The following is a 20,413-nucleotide window of genomic DNA, read 5'->3' on the forward strand; positions in this document are numbered from 1 at the left end:
TAGTGGATATAACTCTATATAGATGCTCAAGTTTTTTGTTTGTTTATTTGTTATTGTTATGTTTTTTTTTTCACTAGTGAACTGAATGTCTAATTTTGGAGCTTCTCTCTGTTGCTAATAATCAACAGGTTATAATGGGATATAGCTTGACAGAACACAAGAGACATCTTGAGGGATCTCCTCCTCCCCCTCCCGCCCGACATTTGTTGCTCTCTAGTTAGAAAAGAGGACGAGGGGTAATTCTCTGCATGAAGCACATTGTGAATAACGGCTGTCCCCTATCTGAATGAAATTCCAGTGACCCCCGTCCCTGAATGTGGCTTGACATCCAATAATATAAGTTGCAAGTTTGAATGGACCTTTAAAAAGAAAAGAAAGAAAAAAGAAATAAAACAAACAAAACAAACAAACGATATCCCTGATGGCGGAAATGAGTCACTTAGTGGCAACCAACAATCTAGAAAATGTATTACCCGTCAGCAATCGCACATTCGTTCATGTTTCGAGAAAGCACGGGCAATCCAGATGCTTCACTGCAAGGCGACGTAGTTGAAAAAAGAACAAACAAAGAAGGGTGTGTGTGTGGGGGGGGGGGGGGGGGGGGGGGGGGGGGGGGTGATATCGCCCATTCGTGAAGTGCATTAAGCATGGAGAGACGATGTAAACTACTTTATATTATATCAATGGCCTATTCATTCAAAATTCAATTGTGATGAAGCAATGAGGTAAATATGTTCTTTTGAGGAAAATATTTCAATTTCTGATATATATATATATATATATATATATATATATATATATATATATATATATATATATATATAATTGAAGATTTGATCCAGTGATCCCAACGATGATAGTTAAGTAGCCTAGCACTGAGTCACAATGCCGCTTCCTCTACCTATCATTTACAACCACAATAACATTACGATTTAATTTGTAAGCCATCCAATCAAATATAGTATAGCAATCTAACAAAACACATTTTTTAAAAAATATGGCCAGGAAACTTTTCCTTCAACTACCAATCGATTAATATGACCCCAACTTGTCAAAAAATCTTAAACCTGAGACTTCCAAAAAAAATCTCACATTTCAGATATTTTGGTAAGTTTAGGGTTGTCGTCACAATGGATCGATAATGGATTGAAATAAAAGTTTTCTGACCAATCTCGAAACACAACGTATTTTGTTAATGTACAACAGAATGTAAACTGATCCTTCTCAGTGTCCAGTGATGCAAATCCAAGTCTTTGAAAATTGATAGTTGATAATGAAAAGGCGAAGACAGCGATGGAGTTATAGAGGATTATGGGGCTTTTGTCAACCACGGTCTCCGAATCAATAGAGAGTCAAGAGGGAAAATAATGATACGTATAAAGCTATAAATTTGATTTCTTGACAGCATGTAACCTGTTCACGACATTTACTTGGAAACGGATGAAAACAATTAGCTTGACAACATACTATTGATATACCATATGATCCTGAACGTCAAATAAGCAAAAATGAATATAACAGCTTCAAAAAAGAACAAAATACCAAACACGCAACGCTTCGGGCTCAAAACCATTCTTCAGCCAATAACACCCCCCCCCAAAAAAAAAAAACAACAAAAAACAAAAAAACTAAACAAAACAAACCAACAACAACCCCCCCCCCCCCCAAACAAAAAAAAAACCCCAACAAAACAACAACAACAACAACAACAACAAACAAAAACAATGAAAACATGAATACCTTACTAAAAAGAACAGACCGACCGCAGAGAAATGTTCGACACGTGTTTGGTATTTTGTTCTTCTTTGAAGCTGTTATTTTATTTTTGTTTATGACATACTTTTTACAGTCCACAACTTCAAGCAGCTTAGTATCACTTTGACTTGTCAAGTAAATAAGCAGAATCCGACGGCACAAAATAAATGATTTTAAAAACAATAGTACAGATCTTATATTCAATACGTTTCTCAACGGGAAGCCAGTAGAGTTCTCTTAGCAAACCCGATGCAGATTGATTTCTTCTCTTTCTATAAATATGCCTGGCAGCATCGTTCTGGGCTATGTGAAGGGATTTTATTTTGTCTTTATTTATAGAAGAGAGGAGATGATTGCAATAATCTAGCTTTGACAAGATTAAGGAATTTTATAACAAGGTCGAGATGTCTAACACTTCGTATTCTACTCATTTCCATGTAACTTAACCTAACGATGTGGTTTACTTGGCTGGTAAAAGACAAATTATCGGAAGCAATAAATACACCCAAATTTCGAACAACCGTAGCAGTTTCAATGACACTATTTCCGAAAACGATGTATTCACGCTCTACATTTTTAAGGATTGCTGATCCAGCGATAAATATTAGATTTTCAGTCTTACTATCGTTAGGTTTTAGTCTGTTCAGTTCCATCTAAGCAAGATTGGAATCGTTCAATAAAAGATGTAAATTGTCGTAGGTTGCTGACTTAAAGATTTGACTATCGTCTGCATAAAATTGGTAATTTAGATTAAAATAAGAAATTATTGATCCAAGCGGTTTCATGTACATTGTTAAAAGTTTTGGATCCAGTACTGATCCCGGTGGCACACCAAATTTCAGAAGATGATCAGATGATTTGACATTTATTTTTAATCACACCAGTCTGTCCACGATTCGTTAATTAAGATTCACGATTCGGTTAATGATGATGATGATGATGATAATGATGATGATGATGATGATGATGATGATGATGATGATGATGATGATGATGATGATGATGATGATGATGAAGGTACAGCAATCAAGTTAAATTATTTCTTCTTTTCCCTCACTAAACCGACTTTTAAAGAATCTTGAGGCTTTAATCGATCCAGCGCATGATGTGAACTTGGGGGATATCAACCATAGATAACACGGTAGTCTGTGATATCAACCCCTACTCGTCATGCCTTTAAAAAGAAATAGCTGTGTTTACAACTGTATTGTTGTAAACAGGTTAGTAGCGTTTAGTAACATAATTTTTATTCTGGGGCAATACACTATTGTTTGTTGATTATTAGTGTTTTAAATCAAATGGTGGATTTTGGGAAAATGTCGCAGGTGATGGAGGATAAAGTTGGCGGATTTTGGCGGATTCTGGCATGAAGTTTGCAAAATTTTTGCAAACTGGCAACACTGAAATGAACAGAAAACGAAAGTTGTAACTCGAAGGCCGAAGGTTGAGGTAGTGCTGGGTCGAGTTTGAAACGATCAAATCGAGCGGGTTTTCGATCGAGTCCTCTAAAATCGAGTCGGTTTCGGGCGGGTTTCAAGTCAGTGACGTCATCGAGCAGTGATTCGTTTGAAAAAAAAAAACACGAGCAACTCGTTTGCCACAGGAAACTTCACATACCCCTCCCTCTCTTATGTCTGTGGCTGGCTTGACTGCAGCTGGTTATGATGGGGGCTGCCAGATGGCCAAGTTCAAAATTGGTTACTAAGAAACGCTTTTCTATTATTATTCATTTAAAAAAAAAAAATCTTTTATTTAAAAAAAATGAAAAGATAAGTTTATCCAACTGTAGTCGATTGTTTTGTTAATCAAAACAAATGAGTTTTTCAAGGGAGTCAGAATGCTTGTGGTGTTGGGCTATTTGGGGTCTATTTGACTACTTGGGCAAGAAGAAATCTGGCTGTCTGGCAGCCTTGATTATGATCGTTCGTCGCATCACACACACATACACACACACACACACACACACACACACACACACGCCATCAAACAGTTGTTGATGGTGAAGGGTTGAGACCTCCCCCCCCCCCCCTCCCACCACCATCATCCCGCTGTCACCTTAACATTTCATATTTATGTCGCGCCAAAAGTTGTCGGCCGCCCCCACCTCCCATAATTTGTCACTGGTCGTCATCGCCTCTTGTGTGTGCGGGAAAGGTCGTGCCTTTCATTTCATTATTTGAAAAATAAATGAACAAGAATGGTGTGTTTTTATTAGGTAGGTAGATAATAATAATATTTAGCAGGTTCCACACCCAGACACACACGGATTGCCCGGACACGATGATAACGATGCCGACGACAATGGATGACGATGATGATGATGATGATGATTATCGTGTTTCTGTTTAAAAAATGAAATACTTTAGCAGGTTCCACCCCACCCCCACACGGATAGACCGGACCCGAAGATGATGATTGTGGTTTTGCTGGCTGTTACGGCTGTGATGAGGATGATGATAATGATGATGATGATGATGATGACGATGGCGCAGATGGTGATTATTTGTTCGGTCGCTCAGTGGTACGGTGTCTCTTGTCACAAAATCAAGCCTTGTCAATGGCCGGATGAGTGACAGTGATTGTTGAAAATTGTGATCCAGACGTTAAGTCCGTGTGTCAGGCACTTGACTCAGGTGTGAATGTATTCTTATCTTATAAGCAATGACGGGTATTGTAAAGAGCTTTAATACAAAAAGACTCCAAACAGCGATCGGTACCTACTGTACGAAATGGATGTATGGTCGATATGGCGTGCCGGAGGAATAAATTAAATAAAATATTGTGAAGTTCATTGAGCATGGTAAATCCTTGGAAATGCGCTTTGAACTAATACACCTGCTAGACAACTCCGATTCCAATATAAACGACTGATTAATATTCCCATATATAAACTATAGTTAGCTGAAAATCTTTCTTTGTCGGGACTCCAAAAGTATGGAACGAATTAGACAAAGAAATCAAAGGGTCTTTTAGGAGCACTGATTGATTTTAGATTGATTATTACATTGAAATGTGTTGATATTTATTTTATCCATTATTATTAGGGTGGTGGTGGTGGTGGTGATGATGATGATCCCGCTGATATGATGGTGATGATAAATAAATTAAACATAATTCCCTTTATTCATCCCATAGGGGAGATTCGTCTTTCGGGTCTATTCTAAGGGAAGACTGGAATAACCCAAGCGATAGCCGCAGTGCAGCGCCGCAAATTTAGTTAGGGCAAGGTGACTTGCTCAAGACCACTCAGCGGCGGGTGATCGAACTCGGTACCTTTCGGGTGCCAACCAAAGACCGTACCGCTGCCCCTGATGATGATGATGATGATGATGATGATGATGATGATGATGATGATGATGATGATGATGATGATGATGATGGGAACTAACAAAGAATACACAGGCATCTAAAATTGAAACATTCCATATTCAAAGCTAATGTTTTACTTTAAAAAATTGAGCTTTACAATATCCACTAAATGTGATCAAAGCGCTTTGTAAAGGGGTCCCCGGTCAACAGCAACATTTAATATGTAGGACGGGACATGCCGCCTGTTAGGCGATATTACAATTTTTCAGACAAAGACAACGCTGTTAACGGCCAGGTACTCATTTTACACCTGAGTACGGTGAGAGAATGTGAGTAAAGAGCCTTGTCCAAAGACTCAACTATGCACCGAGCGCGAGGCTCGAACCCAGGACTTTCCGATCCCAAAGCGGGTGTCATACCACTAGACCATTATAATGCACGAGAGCCATGGTCGACTAGAGTACTACCTATAGTTACGTCATGACTAGACCACATAGCCGCACTACTGTAGGAGTGTTCATTGATAGAGGGATGCGTGTGTGTCATAGAAATAGCCTTAGTGTGTGTGTGTGTGTGTATGTGTGTGTGTGTGTGTGATAGTCAAACTTTAGTAGGTTTAATGAAGTCTTGTCACACACGCGTGATACACCTATACGAATTTCCCTGCCACTGCCACCCAGACACACTAACATCTGACAAGGAGTGAGGGCTGTGGAAGAACCACAGACTACCGTGTGCAAACATTGGCGATTGGTATCGGATGGCAAACTGTGATCGTTTGAATTTGAAATGATTCGAAACACTCGTTACCCCTCCGCTCGCTCGAATCCTGATCGTCTCAAGCTCGTCTCACGTGTCAAGATCGTCTCAAGCTCACAACCCGCTTGATCGTTTTACGATCGAGTGATCGTTTTACTAACTCGCTCTTCCGGCATTGAGATCGAGCACTGACTCGTGGCTTGGCGCTCGGTCGTCGATCGAGTAAAAGCGATCAAATAACCCAACACAGGTTGAGGTTGAGTTGTGTTGACGTTGCGAAGAACGAAATGCGGTACTAGCGCAAACTCGGGAGTACCCGAAATGTTTGCTGCAGAGCTACATATCTAGAAAGCAACAATTGATGGGTTCTATTTCTAAAAAAAAGTCAAAAGCCGATTGTCGCTTTTAAAGAGGTAGTGATGAATTAAGATATATTTTATAGTTATTTTCTCCACGCAGTGGTCAATTTACTAAACTAGACCTCTATAGTCTATAGTATAGACAGTGAAGTCAGTGAAGTGAAAGTTAAGGAAGTTGACAGTTGAAGTAAACACTCTTCTACTTCTATCAAGATATCTAGATAAAGGAGATACTATCTAGATAGCTCCTGTAGATTACACTACACTACAGTGTAGAATTTTCACTTTCAATTCAAGGCTAAAGAGAACGTAAAAGTGCTAAAAGTTAAAGTTTACCAAGATCAAGTCCGTTTAAATTTTGGTGGCGTTTTTATGCACCTCCGTTGGAGGTGTACAAAAACGCACCATTTTTTATGCACCTCCGTTGGCGGTGTAAAAAAATGCATCGTTTTTATGCACCTCCGTTGGCGGTGATAGTTGATTAATGAAAATGAAAATGTTGCTGCATACGTCCAAAATAAATAGTTTAAATAGTTTTAGATTGTAGTTTAAGTTTAGCACGCTGTTTAGTGATTACCGATGTACGTTTATACAATGATAAAAATTAAAGAATAATAACAATAATTTTAAAAATCAAAGGTAAAAAGAAACATGGCACACAAATACTGATCTCAAATAAATAAATAATTTTAGAAAATTAAAATCGAAGTTATTTTATAAACATAAAAAGTTTTTGAAAAACAACAAAAAAGAAAAAGAAAAAAACAAACAACTGATATCTTTCTCATTAAAGTAAACTTTAAAAAGAAAAAAAATGTCAGCATTGGGAATCGAACCCAATACTTTCAAGGCTGACAGCTTGTCCACTGCGCTACGGAGCCACCTGAGCCACCTATTCATCACATTTAATAAGGTCTTTCTAAAAAAACATTATTTTACCTTCAATACAACTTCTATTTTCTGGTTTTATATTTCGATTTTTTAGATTATTATTATTTTTGTATAAATTTATTAACAAAAACATCCTGCAGATGGCAATATAACTTTTGCCATGTGCCAAATACAGAAACACAATATCGCTGATGAAATTGGGTGGAATGTGCATGCGTGACGGAGGTGTATAAAAATGATCCGTTAAGATACACCGTCAACTGAGGTGCATAAAAACACTATGTGAATTTTTTGTTTTACCTTTGCCTTTAAATTTTAAAAAATTGGGAGACTTTACTTCTTTACTTTCGTGCGACTATGGGATGTGGTCTTGTGGTAGTGGTATGACACTTGCTTTTGGTTCAGAAGCTCCTGGGTTCGAGCCTTGCTTGGCGAATAGTTGAGTCCTTGGAAAAGGCTCTTTACTCACATTTTCTCTATCCGGACTCAGGTGTAAAATGAGTACCTGGCCGTTAACAGCGTTCTCTCTGTCAGAAAAAAAAAAAATAGTCTAACAGTAACAGGCGTCATGTCTTGTCCTTCATGTTAAATGTTGCTGTTGGACATGGACCCCTTGTAAAGCGCTGTGAGCACATTTCGTGGATAATGCGCTATATAAAAGCTCAATTAAAAAAAATAAAAATTCAATTTTGGGGAGGTCTTCCTAAAACTAGCATCTAGCATCTCTTTCAATTTGTATTTTCACCGTGGATCTTTAGTCCGGCGTTTATTTCTTCTTAGGGTTAGTTGAGGGAATATTTGGATTGTTTCCCTTAAGATGATGAGCTTTCGGAAGGCCTCCCCAATTTTGAATGGATTTATTAAAATTGAGAGGACTTCTGTACTTTCACAGCACTTTTATTATATTACTTAATCTTTTACTAGGTACCACAAGAGACAATTTAAAAATATTTGAAATTGATTTTTCTTACTATATTCATAAAGCATTCTGATAGTCATGGAAAACACTTTTTAAATTTTGAAAATCCATACATACATAAATGAGAAATTGAGAGCAAATTCAATTTTCAAGAACTTGGAATTTTTTTTGCTTGCCAACTGGTGACGTCATGTAAATAACCACTAAAAAGATTTATCATACTTGTGAAACACATTTTTAAAGCACAGTGACTAGGTAAATAAAATATAACAAGATTTGAACCAGACACAAATTTTTTCCTAAATCTACAGTCTGTTGAAATTCCCCCAAAACACTCGCGAAAGTAAATGTTTTTGCCTCCAGCATGATGAAATAGCATATTCCATATACTATATTAACATAATAATCATACAAAATGACATGTTATTCACGTCAATGGGGAGAGTACTCCAGGGAAGAGATCCAATTTTTTTCAGACATTTTCTTCAAATGGTCTTTGAAAAATAAAGAAGTGAACATCAGGAAACACGCAATTTTGCATGCTGGCAGAAAAATAGCTATAATGACGAGCAAAATGTATAAAAGATTAAATATCTCTCGTAATAATGGAGATAGAAGAAAATTAACCTACGCTATAGGAACCGGACCTGCTGAATTAAAAAATCATCTTAACTTTTTGGTAAAGTCAATGTTTCCATCTCAAAATTCAACATGAAATCATGAATGATAAGCACAATGTTCGAACCAGCAGCATAAAATAATAAATCAACCTCTTTTGAAACCCCTATAATCCCAAGACGTCATGTTTTTACTTCTGCAACATCTGTTTTCACTTCCATTATATTTTTTGGACTTGGTTTTGCCTTGGTCCTCTCTGGGATCCTTAACCGAAAGGGTGCAGTAAAATGTATTATTCCTATAATGGGGGATGATTTTCCCACTGTAAATCGTCTCTTTGTATGTTATCAGGAAGGTATCCATATATACGTTGGCAGTAGAGTGCTTTCCTCTTATACGGGATCATGCGCTTGTGCCCAGCAGGTGTGTCTTTTGTGCCCTCAACTCCCTACCACCTCAAAGTCTTTTAGCACCTTAAGGTCTATGAGGCGTGACTGTATCCTGATCTCTGTGTTACTGAATGAACTGCTACCCTTTAGATAGGACGCTTGTTTGAAATAAAGTACTTTCCGCCACACACACACCCTAAAGACCTAGCCACCCGATTATTTATGATTAATGTCCCTTTACTTGAAAGGTGAGTATTGTACGAATTGAGGTATCATAAATTTCACCTAACAAAAACTGAAAAAAATATCTCTTTATTTGCTTATTTTCTCGTCTTAAATTTACATCTCTTCCCAATTTAAAACAAAAACATACAAGAAAAAAATACAAACACAAACAAATAAATACACGCCATCCTTTTTTCCATTTTGATCCAGTTTTAATGGCGTAAAGAATGATTATTTAACTTCTACAGATATACTGTTTCATTATCTGATCCGAAAGAGAGTGTCATACAACTAGACCAGAGATCAGAGATTGTATTTTTGAGTTTGAGGAACATGAGTAGTCTATAATTGTCAAAATTAATGAGACAATTGGTGGTGTCATAAGCATATAAAAATTGAACATTAAATTTAAGAAGCCTCACTAGCCAAATTATATAGCGCAGTTTATAAATCTGTCACACAAATTGCTTGTGTTTCTTATTTTGAGTTTAATTTGTTGCACAAAGAAACATTTTCTAACAGTTGAATGTTTAAATTTAGATCTATAGCTGGTAGGTAAAAATTTATAAAATAGAACAGTTCTCCAAAGGTGTCCTTATCACTTTATCTTGTGCCAGTTTCTCCTTATCCTTCAAGGTGCAGCCTGTGCAGACTCAAGGTCTCATCTACGTGGCTTTAGGATAGCCTTTCTTTTTTTTTGTTCTTTATAGATTCCATCTCAAAGCTTATCTTATGCTGTTAGTTACTGACTTGCTCAGGTGATATATATATCCATCTGGAATGGCAATGGTTTATGTCAGCTTCCACCCCCATGCCTTCTACTTTGCATGCTGTAACAATTTTCCAATGCACACCTATAAGGCCACCCTGAATTTGTTTCAGATAATTGTTGATGAATATCAGTATTCTGTATAAAAGGACTGATATCACATTGCTTTTAAGATCGTGGTAGACGTGTATAGACTGATTTCTTATATAAATGTTTTTGAGTTGAGATATGAGGCTGCACTCAACTTCTTAATTAGATGGTCTCTTATCTAATCTTATTTTATCTGAGATTCAATACATATCATTCTTTCAATGCCAGCACGTATTGACATTTCATTTGTATTGTATAGAAGATTTTGAATATAAATTTATTTAAACGAAGCAAATTTTATTGATTGGGTTTTTATTTCATCATATTATATAGGAATTCAGTGCAATGCAATCCATATTTGGTGAAGTCGCTGGCACTGACAGTGGGATTTAATGATTTAGTTGATTTAGATCTTTCGAGTTGTGACTAATAAATTTGCTTTGAGTTTACTTTTTACATTTTCTTTTGTGAAGAGTACCTATTTGCCTATGTTAATTTTCATACACTCCACTCAGGCACTTGCACTAATGGCCTATATTTTATTTTTCAATGTGTCCCTATTTACGTTAAGGTATAATATTTTTCACCCCCATCCAAAAACAAACAAAAAAACTCCCAACAAATCATTGATTGACTCATTGAACTAAGATATAAAAGCCCCTTGAATTTCGATTTAACTGGGTTTAACTATACTTATGTTTCAATCAAGTTAAACTGATAATTTAACATTTTATTGTATTGTGCCATTTATTTCAGGTTCCATATGATACGAAAGACACAAGCTACAACAGATACTAGCACACTCTTCATGTTGGATATTTTGGACTGATCAATAGATTTTGGTGTCTCAGTTGGAAAAGACTAAGGCAAAATGAAGAGATGAATCTAAATGACAATAACCCATGATATAGTTCCATTACCAAGTTATGTGTCTTGTAAGCGATTTCTGTTGTGTGTGATGAATAGGCACCCAAAAAGTCATGGCTATAATCAGCTCCAAGTGTTTCCGTTATCCATTGGTGTTCTTTGTGTGTGTAATGGAGTTTATTTGGATTGGAGCTGGTTGCTTGTTGAATACAAAGTGTAAGAAATTCTTCTGGATCATGTTGCTGATTTGTGTTATGATAGTTTTGTGGCTAAAGACTCATTTTTTAAGTTTACATATGGTAAGTAAAATATTTTTTTAATGGTCATTTTACTACCTATTTGTTATAGGTGAACGATTATATGGCGGCAGGAGAAAATTTTAATGTGATTTGATAGTCAAGTAATCTAACTTTATCAGAAAAAAACCCACAGTCTCCTTGAACTGTTTTGCGTGGCACAAGGAGTTTGAGGGAACTGTGCTTGATATTAATATGATATATTTTTATATTATAATATATAAATTTGATATATGACCAGTTGCCTCAAAATTATATTATTTCAGTATTCATATGATGCTTTAAATTCAATTTTAAGCTAACTCAATTTGAGTTAGGAGAGCTTGAGCTTTGTTTCATAAACTTTAAAGAAACTTACTCTTACCACTCTTAATTCCAATTAATTTAACTTTTAACTCAATTTACTGTCATTCAGAAATAACACTATATTGATTTGAAAGGGAATAAATCAGAGGATGAGAGAAGCTCCCACGATAACTCTGCTGTACTCTGAAAAAAACAACAACACATCCTTGAACTCCTAGGTTTGAGAGCTCTGCCGTCGTAAGGAAAAAGACTGTATATGCATCAGACGGCTTTTTGCAGGAGAGCCAAAAAACATTTCACGTTCGTACTGGCTTGGTTCTTAAAGACAGGCGATATATTTTTTCATAAAAATGCACAAGAATGAATTCTCTATTCACCTATATAATAAAGTTTTACAAACATTTGATTATTCTAGCTAAAAATGGCCGAACGGTCTTTTTCGTTTCGAATTGACAGAGACTCCGTTCCGTGGACTTATGGAAAAAGACCGTATAAGACGTAAATATTGGCCTCACTTGCTTGTTTTCAAAGACCGTATTCAAATGGAACATTGTTGTTTTCTGGCAAATAAACCCTCAGGTTTTTGGAGTAATAATATAAAATGATTGACTTATTCATTGGAAAAGAATTGCTACATATATTAGAAGAAAACATGAGTAATAGAAGGAATTCAGACAGATTCTTTTGCGGCATCTCTTCATTGAAGAATTTACCAACTAAAATTAAAATACAGAGTAAAACAGGGCATAAAATTAATTCTTATTGAGCAAACAGTAAATCACTAATTGTTAAAAATGAAAGCATGCTTAATTGTTATTAAAATAAGATATAATCAGGAGGCAAGGGAGGGGGGGGGGGGGGGGTGGTGGTGGTGGTGATTAAAAAGATACGAAAATATAAATTATGTTTACTGTTCTTGAGGGGCAAATCGTAATGCTGAACATGTCCTTCAGTAATAATGACATAAATAACAATGTGAAATTGAATGAAAGCTTCGATTTATTAAACGAAAACAGATGTGGAAGTGTCGGGTTTCCCCTTTATCAACAAAACACGATGAATGAAACACTACAGACGAATGAGATAATATAGTCTGTAGTTTTTCATTCATCCATTTTTGTTGACAAAGGGTATTCATGAAACGTTCACATTATCTGTTTTCGTTTAATAAATTGAAGCTTACATTCAATTTCACATTGCTATTTATTTCTTTGAGGTTCGAACAGCAATATTTACATTTACTCAATAATAATGTTAACATTAACACTTTTAGTCCGATCATAAACAACATTGTGTTTAAAAAAGCCACAATAAATCATTGCAACGTGAATTCTCAGAGATATTTAGCTAGAAAGGTTTTGTTTTCTGGCAATTACCTTTAGTAAATCTACACTGCAAATTTCATTTCCACTTTCTACATTCGATTGGTAATTATGAGGTGTATCTCAGACTCGTATTTTAAAAGAAAGGTGCAAAATTTGCATACTTCATCCCTGAATTCTGTCATAGCTATATTCGCGGTTTTACGTATTGGTTTGTTGTAGAGGTTGTAAGACTCGCGATTACTCAGTTGTCTTATAATCCAAACAAACATTATTCAATGAAAATTTGGAGGGAAGTTACGGTCTACATGGCGAATGTTTACGCTTTTAGTGGGTGATTGAAAGCATATGGATTAGGAGTTTTCCCACGTCAATCATTATAGGGTTGAACTATGATTTCTTCGTTTTCAGAAATCCTAGTTTTTGTAATTCTCGTGTCATTGTCCCTTTTGTGACCACGAGTTATCAGATAGGACACTGCGCACACCGACATATTCTATAGAACATGTTTTTTTTCCAAATGATGGTTATATAATATAATACAATGACATGCAAATGTTTTAAATTAAAATAAGGAAAACAGAATGGATCACGTAAAACTGTCGCAAGTTTTAAAACTTTTTGGAGATTTGCACTTTTCTCCTCATCTATTTGGCGCAAATAAAGGCTATTCTCATTATTTTGGCACATAGAAAGGATGCCTCCTGTCAAAACGATTAAGAATTGTCTTAATCAACACGGTGCAATAGTAATGCAACGACGACTTGCGAAGGTTTGACCTTGATATATCTCGTTACTACAGTCAGTCATGAAAACGTACGGTAGCGTTTCCACTAGTATTTACGAAAAGACCGTATAAAAGCTCATACGGTCTTTTTCTGTAAAAATCATGAAGGAAATAGAAAAATTCATGCATATACGGCACGCTATCTCAGAAACTATGATACTTACGACAATTAAACCAAGTGTAATAGAAAGGCCTTCTTTTAATTGTCAACATTATGTAAAAAAGTGAATTTCGCAAATTTCTGCAAATATGGTCTTTTTCGTTAAGAGGGCAGAGCTTTTGACAAGATGATATATTTTTAATAGATCGTTGTTTGAAGGACAAATTTTCTGTCCAAAATTGTTAAATTGTGTTGTTACTAACGAAATAATGAAAATGGAGAGGCTTCATATGGCAACATACGAAGCCTCTCCAATATTCTCTCTTTCGTTACTATTTTCATGATCACCGGCTTCAGGCAGCCCCTACCGTTTTCTAAAAGATGTTTTTTTTTTCAGAGTACAGCTGAACTCTTATGTTGAATGATAATATTACCATGATACACCCTCAACCCTACCATTATTTCTCATATCTTCATGTGTGTGATTGTTGTTTAATTGAAATTTGTAATATTGCTGAAACCCTCAAGCATTACATGTTAAAAATATTTTAAACGCTGACACCATATTTTTAAATCATCATCATCATTATGATTATTATGGAGATAACCAAGTTATCTCAATAAATAGTTTAAAATCAATATTCTTGTATATGGAGAAAAAATGTAGATAATGCTAATATAAAATCTCAAATCTATCAAAAGATTATCACTTCATCTACTGACTGTAATCATTATTGATTTTTAACATGAAAAAAAGGAAATCATTATGTGGTATACATTTTATTTTTCTTTCCATAATGAACAGAAAGGCCAATATACAAGATGGATCTCTCAACCACAATTCCACAGAGAACGAACAGTCACACATTTTGTCCAAGGTGCTAATGATGATATCTTCATGTATTCTGCCATTGTCAATGATGGGATCTCTTATGGCAATGATTTGACAGTTGTGATCACATCTCTTGACAAAACATACAACACTTTTAAATGTTGCTTTATTATGGATAATGAGACTCTTTATACAACGCCTGCATATGAATATTTCAGCCATTTTTCAAATAGAAACGAATACTGGGCAAAGTATACTAAGCATTATGATCCTGGTCGCTACCGTGCCCATCAACATTGGTGTTTTTTGCCAAACACTGGTCATTTCACATCTCATGTAATGCTCACTTCATCACAATGTTCATCTGATATCACTGATTATGTTTCTATCACATACATACCTCCATCAATTGGAAAAATTGCTTTGTGTGCCAAAATTGCCCACAGTGATGGAATAGATCCAGAAAAGTTTATTGAATGGGTTGAGATACAACGCATTCAAGGGGTAGATAAAATTCAGATATATGATCTTGGAAACTCTCCATCTTTATTTCGAGTTTTTCGTTATTATCAGGATTTAGGAATTTTACAAATTTTGCCTTATGAGCTTCCAGGACTGCCCAAGGATAGATCTCTACAGGAGAAATATAAACGTACCTTACAATTTACTCATGATGAAACGCTTTCTGTATTGGATTGCCGGCAAAGAATGGGAGGCTATACATATGTGTTGAGTCATGACGTGGATGAATTTCTCATACCCAGGGAGGATGTTGACTTGAAAACATTTTTAAAGGCAAGTGCGATTATTTGATTAAGAGCATCAATTTTGATAGGGTCAAATAGTTCCTTATCTTTTTCAAGTCATAAGTATATGGAAAAGGTTTCTCTTTTTAACCAATTGAAAATATGGAAACCTATCCATTCAGAGAGATTTGCTAAATTATTGAAAAATGCAAGAATGAAAAGAATTATTTTTAAATTTTGTTTACAGAGTAAAAAGAAGTGATTTGCATATTTTTGAAATGTCATACATATGCTCTGCTCATGCCAAATGACTGCAACCACACAAGATCATTCATTAATCATTGTGCATCACTGTTTCACATTATTGTATACGGGAGGCAACTCACTAATAATAAACAGCAAACACTGCTATGAGTAAACAATTCTTAGATTTCCCTTTAATTTTCAGCCACAATGCTTTTTCGCTAAAATATGTATCAACTGAAAAGATAGCAGTGAATTTTGGTTCACCTGTTGTTACTACATCGGGTGTTTACTCAGTTCTTGAACTTTTCAACTCTTTTTAGTCTCTTGCATTTGTGTAATAAGATTAAGGTTAAGAATTTATGAGTTAAAGAGTTAAAGATACTTCTCAAATATTTATTTATTCATGTATTTATTATTTATTTATATTTTCTTATTTTCTAATATCTATTCATAACTTGTCCTGAAAAGAAAAGAGCAAACGGGTTATTATGTCTGGCACCTTTCTTACACACTTGTTCAGATCTTTATCTTATACTGCTGCCTGCTCCTTAATTTCTTTAAGTTAATGTTGTCTAACCTCCACTTAAGTTAAAGTTTAAACATGACATCTGTTTAGCCATTTACACCGATTTCAAATCCATGAATTTAATGACATTATGCACATCTAAATGTTGTCTTTTAAATATTTTTTTAATGCCGGGTAATTTCTTAGGTGTGTCATAGAACAGAAAGAAAGATAAAATGAACTAAAAAAAGAATTTTCTTTTATTGCAGAAAAAAATGGAAACAAACCTGGATGCAGCTGGTTTTATGTTTTTTACTGAGTTTTTCATCTATAATTGGGGGCCTTCTCATCCTAAAGAAGATTTAATGGTAAAAATGATGTTTTTATTGTTAAATTCTTGTCAATGGGTGAAATTTGAATTGATGTCTTGGTAAAATATTCTCACTGTACAAGTGAAATGCTGATGCTTACCGTTATGTGCTGCTTTCATACAAAAACGTACCCAGGCAAAAGTTTTAGACGTCAGACTTGTTTAATGGAAATGAACAAAACTTGTATCAAGGACGTGAATGTTTGTGAAAAAGTATTTGATAGCATGATTTAGATTTTAAGAAGAAACTCAACAATTAATGGAAAAAAGAAGATATATAAATGTCATTCCAAATAGATGACAAAGTCCCTTGTTATTATAGTCACAATATCTTTCAGGTGATATCCAAATGACACATTGGTTAATTGCTTTTGAACCTAATTTTGACCCGTATCTAATCTAGCCATCTTTGTGTTACTTTCTCATGGATGATTTTTTCTGTTATTTAAGTCTTAAACTGTTCTGTCAATTTTTTTTATAGGCAGTGGAATAACCTAAATTTATTGCAGCAACATAAAACTCCTAAAAACAAAGATGGATTTAAATGTTCATATTTACCTTTTAACATTAAATAGTGTAAGCCTATATGTTGATGGTTTGATATTAGCTCTTCAAAATATTTGACATGTTTTAATTGGGAGATGTTTATACCACAGGCTTATGATTCAAATGACACCTCTTTATTAAATGCTTTTAAATAGATCTGTTGTAAAACTTAAATCAGTTGCAATGAGCATTCTTGAAATATAAAGTGAAGTACAATTAGGATAATGTAAAAAGCACTTTTACCCCCATTCATTTGAACAGTGCTGATGGTTTTCCTCAGATCCGCAGAAATTCACGGTTTTAGAATCAGAGGAGGAAAATATTACATTTCCTCCAATCAAACGTACTGGCAGTGAGAGACTAGATGTGAGATAGAACAAATAGTGCAGTTTCCCACTTTCCAGAAGTTAGCTAAAGTATCAATGATAATTTATCATATCGATTGCTCTTAAAGTGGGGGTTAGTGCAGTAAAAATGGGGCTTAAAGGCAATCGTTAAAACTTTTCATAATTTTTCACTATTTGTCAAGATCTGTACTGTTTGAATATACTTATCAGACACTATTGTGATATTTCCATTTTGATTGAAGACCTACTGCTGGGCTTTGTGGTCCATATAGGTTTTTCTCAGACAGAGTACAGCTAAATTTTACTTTTTCTTTTTTATTCTAAAAAGATTAACTGAATACAATTTTCATTCTTTTTTGGGTAATGTAAATATCCCCCTCCCCCTTTTTTGTAGCCTTTGATTATTCAACTTTAGATAACTATTGTAATTTTTCTTCAATCTACCCATTTCAGTCGTACATATCTCTCTTTTTATTACTAAGTTTTTGTGTCCTTTACAATTACAAAACTTCGTATGCTATTTAAAAAAAAAAATTATCCCATAATCCCAGGTAACAAGGTTCAGAGAATCTACACCTCCTCGATGGGAATGTATGAAGTACGTCTTTCTTCCTAGTCGAGTACATGCGACACAAACACATGAGATACATCCACACAAACCCTTTAAAGTGTGAGTTTTTGACAATATTTGGAAAAAAAAAATTCCTACTCCCCTGTCCACCCAGCAGTGATTAGGTAGCCGGGTCTGTTAAGAGAATACTTTGCAATACTTTGCGGCCAATCAAGAAATGACCTCCCATAGCGGGCAGGGGGGTACATACTGTGTCTTCTATCCCCTTATATCTGTTTTCCAACATACTTTCTGTCTTTGTCTTGGAATGAGATTACTTGGTTTTGTCCTGGCCCTGGCCCGAGTCCTGGCTGGGAGGGAAACAGTCAAATGCATAGTTATTGTTTTGAGAGATGATATTTTTTTCCTTGTAAATCATCTCTCTGTTATGTATTATTATATTTATTTTTAATGTATGATGTAAGCATCTGAGTGTATTCCTCCTTGTTGGATTTTGTGCTTGTGTCCGGATGAGACTTATAGGTGATCTCAAGCTAAGTACATTGATGGTATGCTCTTGGAATCTACATCTGATCCCTTTTTGTTCCCAATTCCCCTTTGTCTTACTCTCTCTTGGGTGCTTTAATTGTAATTCTAGAACTTTCGACTATCCCTTTTTCTTCCTTTTTACTGGCGCTGATATAACCTAAATGTGTTGCAAGCGCCGTAAAACCCTTAAAAACAAAAAAAAAAAAAAAAAAACAAACCAATCAAGAAATCATGCTATTGAAACTGGGATGAACTCCGGCTCCATGGGTTTAATTAAATGGTTCTGAACGACTACTCTTGTTTAGTTGTCGCTATACATTTCACGCTGCAGGCCAGAGACACACTACTCTAGTAGTTATGGTCTTGAGGGTTGTGAAGGACTACAACACCGTATATATTTTGTTTTACTCAGTATCTTTTAACATCCCTATCTATCTCAACACCTCCCCCCACCCCCCCACCCCTTCTCTCTCTCTCTCTCTCTCTCTCTCTCTCTCTCTCTCTCTCTCTCTCTCTCTCTCTCTCTCTCTCTCTCTCTCTCTCTCTCTCTCTCCACCCCCTATATATGTTAATATTTTACATTTTTAATTTCACGATTCTTCGTCTTATAAATCAAAATAGCAACATGAAATACAGAATTCTGTGATTATATCTTTTTTTTTCCAGGTATGACGTTCCCCAGGTACAGGCTATTTTGCACCATTATCGTCAATGTCCCAGCGATGTATGGTTAACCTGCCGTCCACCAACCATAAATGATCATACAATGACAAGGTTTACAGTCAAATACCATTTGCATCAAAGAGTTCAAGAAGTGAGAAAAGCCACAAATATTGCACCGACTTGGAAGACATAATTTAGAAACAAATTTTTTACCCAGTAAAGATATTTTGATATATTCATTATAGTTGTATTAAAAATAATACAAATGAAATTAGTAAAAATGAGGTTCTAATAGAAATGTCTTCTTCATGACAGTTAACAGGCAAAGAAAAGAATAATTAAAGTAGATATTACTCTAGTCTTTATGAATATCATTTTATGTCAAAAATTGATATCAAGAATGTATTCATGCAAGTTTTATAGAGCATGGATAGAGTCGTTTGATTAAAATTAGAGGAGTTTAAAGTTGTAATTTCAAAGATGAGTGGTATGTCTATTTCATTCCAAGATTTGGAATGAACTACCACGTGGTCTGAGGGAGTGCAAGTCTTTACCTGCCTTTAAAAAGAATTTCAAGACACATCTTTACTGTATTTGCCTTTATTGACGCTATGAAGCGACATGACAGCTGTATGCTCTGATATTAAAAATGATATTCAACCAATAAAAGATAGTTTTGATCAATTTGATTAAGAAAATGCCGAAAAATAATCACCAGTTATAGAAAGAAAGTTAACCAAATGCTTTGACAACAAGGTTTAAAAAAAAAAAGATAAAAAGGAAAGCGGAAAGACTGGAGAAAAACAGGCCAGCTGCAACACAAAATGGAGTACAAATCCAAAATAATTCTGCTAATATATGTACCTCCCTGCCCACTATGGGAGGTAAGGAACCCCACCCATTTGGAGATAAACAAGTGACCTTCAAAAGTGTAGGTAAAGCATTTATATTTATATTAATTTATTTCTCGTGCAGTCTTTTCAATTTTCAATATATTGTGATCATTTTTAATATTTTACAGTGTTCAAATTATTCATATATAAAGCACCTCTGGTTGTAGCCTCAATATTTATATATATATACATCATATTTCCATTATCTATTTATCTTACTGTGTAAATTATAACACATCTCTACAAATAATTTCCCTTTGGGATGCAATAAAGTACTACTTTCCGTTGTGCCTAATAAAAATGATGTGGGAGTTACTTTTGATTCACTTTAAAATTTTGATGTACATATTGATAATTGTGTAAGCCGTGCAAAGAATGATGGGAATAATATGTAGAACCTTTATA

General features: G+C 35.1%; 1 protein-coding gene across 1 annotated transcript; it reads left to right on the forward strand.

Annotated features, from left to right (window-relative positions):
- Positions 1-6,072: 6,072 nt before the first annotated feature.
- On the forward strand, positions 6,073-19,813 carry LOC144963107 (uncharacterized). Its single transcript, XM_078896764.1, has 6 exons — positions 6,073-6,236; positions 10,840-11,249; positions 14,567-15,388; positions 16,360-16,458; positions 17,905-18,023; positions 19,119-19,813. Exons 2-6 carry the CDS (start codon positions 11,064-11,066, stop codon positions 19,306-19,308), a joined length of 1,416 nt encoding a protein of 471 aa, XP_078752890.1. The 5' UTR covers positions 6,073-6,236; positions 10,840-11,063; the 3' UTR covers positions 19,309-19,813.
- Positions 19,814-20,413: the final 600 nt, after the last annotated feature.

This window comes from Berghia stephanieae, chromosome 1 (genome assembly GCF_034508935.2).
Source record: "Berghia stephanieae isolate SIO BIC M18660-M18661 chromosome 1, UCSD_Bste_1.3, whole genome shotgun sequence".
Classification (NCBI taxonomy): Eukaryota; Metazoa; Mollusca; class Gastropoda; order Nudibranchia; family Aeolidiidae; genus Berghia; species Berghia stephanieae.

Excerpts from the sequence above, each read along its gene's own strand:
- LOC144963107 (XM_078896764.1), top strand. The coding sequence starts at position 11,064 with ATGGCTATAATCAGCTCCAAGTGTTTCCGTTATCCATTGGTGTTCTTT. Across the intron at positions 11,250-14,566 it reads ATTTTTTAAGTTTACATATG|AAAGGCCAATATACAAGATG; the intron begins GTAAGTAAAATA and ends CATAATGAACAG. Across the intron at positions 18,024-19,118 it reads CCACACAAACCCTTTAAAGT|GTATGACGTTCCCCAGGTAC; the intron begins GTGAGTTTTTGA and ends TTTTTTTTCCAG.